The sequence below is a fragment of the Amblyraja radiata genome, chromosome 34, assembly GCF_010909765.2.
Source record: "Amblyraja radiata isolate CabotCenter1 chromosome 34, sAmbRad1.1.pri, whole genome shotgun sequence".
NCBI lineage: Eukaryota > Metazoa > Chordata > Chondrichthyes > Rajiformes > Rajidae > Amblyraja > Amblyraja radiata.
The window spans coordinates 13,863,318-13,871,479 of NC_045989.1; the positions used below are offsets into that span (position 1 = coordinate 13,863,318).

General features: G+C 44.3%; 1 protein-coding gene across 1 annotated transcript in view; it reads left to right on the top strand.

Moving 5' to 3' along the window:
* megf11 (multiple EGF like domains 11) overlaps positions 1-7,752 on the top strand; it is a 240,773-nt gene extending 233,021 nt beyond the window's left edge. Inside the window, exons 24-25 of the mRNA XM_033050114.1 lie at positions 4,849-5,049; positions 7,266-7,752. Of these exons, the coding sequence (XP_032906005.1) occupies positions 4,849-5,049; positions 7,266-7,438 (374 nt within the window). The 3' untranslated portion in view covers positions 7,439-7,752. The remainder of the gene's footprint in view (positions 1-4,848; positions 5,050-7,265) is intronic.
* Positions 7,753-8,162: the final 410 nt, after the last annotated feature.

Below are 8,162 nucleotides of genomic sequence, written 5' to 3' on the forward strand. Positions count from 1 at the left end.
ATGCCCCTGCTCTTCTTTGGAAATGTAGTGGGACATTTTGTCTCGATTTGATGATGTAGAAAATATCTCATTCAGCCTCTCGTCGTGGAAGGCACTCTCCCTTTATAATACATGACTAACTAAGTGCTGTCCCTCAGAAAGAAAGGACAATTCTGCTATCTAGTCTCTGTTACCATATCTTCACATATATATCCAATTAAAACCGCATAATCCATCGTCTCTTTCCACAGATGCTGCTTGTTCTGCTGTGAATGTCGGATCACAGAATGTGTCTGTGCTCGCTCTTTTAAAGAGCATTCCAGTTTATTTCCACTGCTCAACATTTCCCTCGTCACCCTATAATTATTTCCAAACGCATTCAGTTGCTTTTACAGCATTTTTAGTTTTTCTTTCAGATTTTTACTTCTACAGTAAAGCAGATTCTGCTAGTCCCAGCTGGTTCCGGGTTTTAACTAAATTCCATATTTATCTCAGTAAGGTTGGCTTTGTCAGCATTGTAACCGCTCTCCGTCATTGTAACCTGAGGACCAGGTCTGACTCAGTTGTAATGCTTCCTGCACCATCTAGGCACACCTTAAATTTATGCTTTTGGTGAAGTGCCATCAGGGTTTGGACCTACACACAGTGAAGGGGGTCATCAGGAAGAGGAGGAGGAGGAGGAGGTGCTGTAACAGTAATGCTCTAGGGCCAAGTGCACCTGGGATTCTGTGAGTTGGCCCTTGGTATTTGCAATGTGAAATTGACCCTTTCCCCCAGGAGCAGCTTCCTAGACACGTGGACGTAACTGTGAGGGGTGTAAGGGAGCCTGATGATATGAAACGCAGAGTCAAGTCATGACCAAGCAAAACCAAACAAATGTAATTGGCAAAGCAAACCTGGCCAACACTGTGGTGAGATGTCTGGGTATCTCTGCCATTAACCAACTTTTCCTCTTTCTTCCCTTCCAGCCATTTCTGGAGCTTGGAGGAAGTTTCAGCGGATTACTGTCAGTGGCAGAGGGGCAGCTGGAGGGGACAGGAGTAGTTCTTTCCCTCTTTCAGTCATTATTCTGCATTATTCAAATATTATTTGTAAAGTTCACTTCCCGTATGTTTGAATTTTTACAGCTGTCACTCAATGTTTTTACGTGTGAAATAATGGGTTTGTTTTGAAGTGTGAAATGTTGCTAGTTTGCTACAAATCTTTGTGATGTTTGTTAGAGAAACGGCCCGAGCTTGGTAAGCTGTCCCTTGTGCTTCCTGCGCATCAGGATGCACTACGTATGTTTTTTCCGTTGCTTCCCTCAATCTCATTGTGTTTATTTATTACCTGTTTGTATATGTATGCATCTCTTACGCACTCAGTGATGGTGTAAGGGCAGTTGTTATGGCCAAGCTCACTGAGAGATGAACATGGACTGGGACGTCCTGGGGACGTTGTGATCAAACACAAACCTTGAAAGAAAAATGGGAGATGCTGTGTGAAGTCCCCACCCATCGCTCTCCCATAAACACACAGCATAAAGATAGACTTAGATGGATTTTGAGCACATTTTAAATGACATCAAGAAGGCTAGAGCCAATAACAGGGGATTCTGTTACCGAGTTAATGGTTTCAAATTCTAAAGCCTTAACTCGGTGCTTCCTCTCCAATCCGCTTGAACTCATTTGTACTTTTAAGATGTGCTCTAAATCTATCTGTTTAACTAAGCTTTTTTTCCCTAGATCTCATTATGTACCTCACTGCATGCTTCAGCAGTGCATCTTTGGGTGTTTCCCTTATTAAAGTTGCTACAATCTTTATGGCTACTGCTGTTGGTTTTGGCAGGTCCTGAGATTATGTGGGTCCCACCACTCAAAATACATTACAGCACAGCTGAAGGTCCCGTTAGCCCAGAAAACCAGGGAAATCACTGATGTCAAATTATTTTAGTCTTATATTTGTAATGTTTGTGGAGGTCTTACTTAAAAGGTAAAGGACACAGAAAGCACATAATTACTGACCTGTTAGGTGCAACATGGTGTTTTCACTGAAGGATATAAGGTAGAACATCTTGAAAAGAATAAAAGGACCAAGCAGTGTCAGCATGGATTTATGAAATGAAAATCTATAGGGGTACTTTGCATTTATGACTTGTAGAATTGATATGGTGAACCAGTGGATATGACCTGTTTGTATTTACAAAAGGCTTTCAATAATGATCCACGGAGCAGGTTGGTCAACAAGGTTAGGGAACACAGAAATGGGGTGATGAACTGACATGGATTAAGAAATAGTTACCTGACAGAAAGCATAGAGTAGGTATAAGATGCTTCTCAGGTGAGCAGGCTGGGGCAGGTTTGATGCTTGGGCCCCAGCTATTCACAATTGACATCAACAGTTTAGCTGAAGAGACTAGATGTTATGTTTCCAAGGATAAATCAGGAGCTACAGATGTTGGTTTACCAAAAAAAAGGCACAAAGTGCTGGAATAACTCAGTGGGTCAGGCAGCATCTCTGGAGAACTTGGATCGGTGGTGTTACGGGTCAGGACTCTTTTTCAACTTGTTGTGGTGAAGAATGAATGAGAAGGAATGGAAGTGAGGCAGGACAAAGTAGTTTAGTTTATTGTTTCTGAGGTACAGTGAAAAGCTTTTTCTAGCGTGCTAACCAGTCAGCGGAAAGACTATACATTACAATCACACTGTCCACAATGTACAGATACATGATAATGAGAATAACATTTAGTGCATGATAAAGTCTGATTAAAGATAGTCTGAGGGTCTCCAATGAGGTCAGTAGTGCCAGATTACAATAGATAGAAGCTCAATAGAAAGTAGCAATAGATAGTAGCTCAGGACCGCTCTCTAGTTGTTGATAGGATGGTTCAGTTGATACTGTGATGCATCCTGATAAAATGTTTTCTATGGCGTATCTGTAGAAGTTGCTGAGAATTGTTGGGGACATGCCGAAAGTCCTAAGCCTTCTAAACAAAGAGAAGCATTGGTGTGCTTTCTTGGGTGGTCGAACACAAGTTGCTGGTGATATTTATTCCTAGGAACTTGAAGCTTTCAACCATCTCTATTTCAGCACCGTCAATGTATGCGTACTGCTTTGCTTCCTGAAGTCTATCACTATCTTCTTTGTGTTGCTGACATTGAAAGGTTGTCTTGCCACCAGGTCACAAAGTTCTCAATCTCCTTCCTGTACTCCATGTCATCATTATTTGATAGCCGGCCCACTACGGTGGAGTTGTCCGCGAATTTGTAAACTGAATTGGATTTGTACTTGGCTGCACAGTCATGGATGTATAAGGAATAAAGAAGGGGTCTGAGAACACCAGTGTTGAGGATTATTGTAGAGCATGATTTGTCTCTTATCCTCACTGATTGTCTGTCGCCTGTTGGTCAGGTAGACGAGGATCCAGTTAGAGGGATGACTATAGGTTCCAGGAGTTTGGAGATGAGCTTGGATGGAATAATGGTATTAAAAACTGAGCTGTGGTCTATGAATAGAAGTCTGATGTAAGTGTGCCTCTTATCCAGGTGTTCCAGGGATGAGAATAGGGCCAGGGAGATGCCATCAGTCGTGGACCTGTTATGGGGGTAGGCCAATTGCAGTGGGTCAAGGCTGCTTTGTAGACTGGATTTAATGCGTTCCTTAATAGCCTCGCAAGCTCTTCTTGATGGTGGATGTCAAGGCCACTGGTCGGTAGTTATTAAGGCATGAAATCTTGTTTTTCTTCAGTACCAGGATGATAGTGGCCTTCTTGAAGCAGGTGGGTACCTCAGAATGGAGAAGGGAGAGATTAAAGATGTCTGTGAATACTCCCGCTAGATGATCCACACAGTTTCTAAGGACACGACCAGGGACTCCGCTCGGGCCAGCTGTTTTCCGTGGGTTCACCCTCAGGAAGGCCAGTCTAACTTCTGCAACAGTGACCCTGGAAGAGCACACGAGTCTGATGGGACGGATGTCATAGCCCTATTGGCCTTCTGCTCAAGTGAACATAGAAAGCACTGCACATTAGGCAGGGCTGCACTATCACCATTGATGTTGCCTGACGTCCTATTATAACCCTATTGAAGCAATGGTCAAGAAAGCACACCAACGCCTCTACTTCCTTAGACGGCTTAGGAGGTTCAGCATGTCCCCAACAACTGTCATAAGTCAAACGATCTCGAGCGGTACAAGAAAGCTCACTATGATCTTTGTAAAGCTATTAAGGATGTCAAGAGACAATACCGGGACAAACTTGAGTCCCAATATGATCACCGCAGAAAATGGCACCGTCTGAAAACTATAACTGGCTGTCGTAGTCAGGAAGTGAGAGTGGACTGTATGACTGGGAAAATTCATATGAAATTGTGTGAAAGGGAGAGAGGGCAGAAGACATTTTTAAAGTGAGCAGAGATGGGTATTGTTGATCGTATCAGAGAGGCATCTGGTCCTATTGCATAGAGTGTAATTGGGTAAGATGTGAGAATAAATCACATCGAGAGTGCTTTGTGTACTCTAGGAGAGGAGGTAAGTCAGTGTTCCAGATCAAGGATTCTTGCTGAAGTTCACAATTGAAGATGTTTACACTGCACAATTGCACTGCACACTGAGGTATAAAACATTACAGTTTTATGTTTAAGAAGGAACTGCAGATGCTGGAAAATCGAAGGTACACAAAAAAGCTGGAGAAACTCAGCGGGTGCAGCAGCATCTATGGAACGAAGGAAAAAGGCAACGTTTCAGGCCGAAACGTTGCCTTTATCCTTCGCTCCATAGACGCTGCTGCACCCGCTGAGTTTCTCCAGCTTTTTTGTGTACCTACAGTTTTATGTTTTTCTGCTTTCTCAGAACTAAATGGGATCTCTAATTTGCTTTTTGTTATTTTTACAGACTATGTGAAGGGTTCGGTCTGCAGTTCCAGCACATGTTCACTAAACAGCAGTGAAAACCCTTACGCCACCATTAAAGACCCACCAGTGCTGACCTGCAAACATTCTGAGAGCAGTTACGTAGAGATGAAGTCCCCTGCCCATAGAGACCTTCCCTACCCAGAGACCGAAACCACCAAAAACAGAAACATCTACGAAGTCGGCAAGTGCATATCGGGAACCACCCAATATTTTTTTATAATATTTAATTTTTTTTCTGCATTTATCCTGCACATGTCATCATTCTAAGGGTAATATTATGGTCAAACATTGTTTATCCATGCTTATATCTATCATCTTTCCAGTGATAACCCAGTCACCCACCTCACATTCCTGCAGACCCTGCCTCCATTATCTCCACCCTACTTCATGTGAATTTTTAGAGATTGGTATTTTGTTTTCAACCCATTATTTATTGGGTTCTTACAGACTCCATGGTCTTGACCCATAATTAGTTCCATGATTGTCTCATCCCTAATTGACCAGGATCCACGCAGATGTGAAATTTACTTTAGTTCAGGATATCAAAAGACTTAAGACTTGTATTGAACAAACCCTTGGATCAACTTCTCTGATCATTGTAGTGACTTTCTCTTGTTAAAATATAAAAACGATGATGCAAGGTTCCATTCACTTCTTGACTCTCTGACCAGAATCTGATGCCCAGTTTTTACACAGTTGTGGTAGTGGCTCTGACCTTTTCCACATATCCCAGCAGTCAACTAGGAGAATGGAGCAAGAAGGTACACAAAATTGCTGGGGAAACTCAGCGGGTGCAGCAGCATCTATGGAGCGAAGGAAATAGGCGACGTTTCGGGCCGAAACCCTTCTTCAGACTGATGGGGGGTGGTGGGGGGGGAGAAAGAAGGAAAAGGGGAGGAGGAGGAGGAGCCGGAGGGTGGGCGGATGGGAGGGTGGGAGGAGACAGCTAGAGGGTTAAGGAAGGGGAGGAGACAGCAAGGGCTAGCAAAATTGGGAGAATTCAATGTTAATGCTATACGGACACAAGGTCCCCAGACGGAATATGAGGTGCTGTTCCTCCAATTTCCGCTGTTGCTCACTCTGGCAATGGAGGAGACCCAGGACAGAGAGGTCGGATTGGGAATGGGAGGGGGAGTTGAAGTGCTGAGCCACCGGGAGTTCAGGTAGGTTATTGCGGACTGAGCGAAGGTGTTCGGCGAAACGATCGCCCAACCTACGCTTGGTCTCCCCGATGTAAATCAGCTGCCATCTAGAGCAGCGGATGCAGTAGATGAGGTTGGAGGAGATACAGGTGAACCTTTGTCGCACCTGGAACGACTGCTTGGGTCCTTGAATGGAGTCGAGGGGGGAGGTGAAGGGACAGGTGTTGCATTTCTTGCGGTTGCAACGGAAAGTGCCCGGGGAGGGGGTGGTGCGGGAGGGAAGGGAAGAATTGACGAGAGAGTTGCGGAGGGAGCGGTCTTTGCGGAAGGCAGACATGGGGGGAGATGGGAAGATGTGGCGAGTGGTGGGGTCATGTTGGAGGTGGCGGAAATGGCGGAGGATTATGTGTTGTATTTGCCGGCTGGTGGGGTGAAAGGTGAGGACCAGAGGGACTCTGCCCTTGTTGCGAGTGCGGGGATGGGGAGAGAGAGCAGTGTTACGGGGTATGGATGAGACCCTGGTGTGAGCCTCATCTATGGTGGCGGAGGGGAATCCCCGTTCCCTGAAGAACGAGGACATTTCCGATGCCCTGGTATGGAATGTCTCATCCTGGGAACAGATGCGGCGTAGGCGGAGGAATTGGGAGTAGGGGATGGAGTCTTTACAGGGAGCAGGGTGGGAAGACGTGTAGTCCAGATAGCCATGTGAGTCAGTGGGTTTGTAATGTATGTCGGTCAGGAGTCTGTCCCCTGCGATGGAGATGGTGAGGTCAAGGAATGGTAAGGAAGTGTCGGAAATCGTCCAGGTGTATTGGAGTGCCGGATGGAAGTTGGTGGTGAAGTGGATGAAGTCAGTCAGTTGTGTGTAGGTGCAGGAGGTGGCCCCAAAGCAGTCGTCAATGTAGCAAGAACCTTGTGTTGTAGGATTGTGGCCTCGTTCCTATTTCTCCTAATTTTTGGCTACTAATTAAGTCAACACCATTCTGAATCCAAATGTTCAGTTTGAATGTTTGCGTATCTAAGGATCTATTGCATTTTAGCCAAGGACAATCTCTTAAAAACCAATCCATTCGAATGATATAAATGGAGATGTAGGGGGACAATTGCTCAAACTGAATTGCCATCTCATAATTAGCACAGGTTTGGGTACAGAGTGGAAGTCACAATTGTTATTCTTGCCCTCCAGGTTCTCAGGATTTGAAGTTACCAAAACGATGTCGATCTTTGCTACAATTTTGTTTTCATTTCTTTCTAGAGCCAACTATAAGCGTGGTCCAAGGTGGGCAGGCATTTGCCCCAAGCTGCAACCAGAACCCGTATGACCTGCCGAAGAACAGCCACATCCCAAGTCACTATGACCTGCTCCCAGTGAGGCTTAGCCCAGTACACATCCCTGGGGACAAACCACACCAGCCGATTAAAGAATGATCCACACATCAGTCTGTTGCTCACGAGAAATGGCAGAGAAGACAATCTTTTTGCCCTAAAATATGCTGAAACTCAAAGATAACTTGAAAATAAACTTTGATCCTGAACCTAATGTGGACATTGCATACTGGCAACCTGTCAGCCTCATGGGATTTTCTGTATGGTAATTAAGACAAAATATTTAATTTAATCAAATGAGAAGGTGTAAGTCCAGACTCAGAAATTAACTTTTTCTGAAATAAAAGTTTGCCGGCACCACCAAGCTCAGCTACAGTGCCCTCCATAAAGTTTGGGACAAAGACTCATCATTTATTTATTTGTCTCTGTACTCCACAATTTGAGATACACTTGGAATAGAAAAATATCACATGTGGTTAAAGTGCACATTGTCAGATTTTAATAAAGGCCATTTTTATACATTTTGATTTCACCATGTAGAAATTACAGCAGTGTTTATACATAGTTCCCCCATTTCAGGGCACCATAATGTTTGGGACACAGTAATGTTATGTAAATGAAAGTAGTCATGTTTAGTATTTTGTTGCATATCCTTTGCATGCGATGACTGCTTGAAATCTGTGATTCATGGACATCACCAGTTGCTGGGTGTCTTCTTTGGTGATGTTCTGCCAGGCTTGTATTGCAGCCATCTTTAGCTTATGCTTGTTTTGGGGGCTAGTCCTTTTCAGTTTTCACTTCAGCATATAAAAGGCATGCTCAGTTG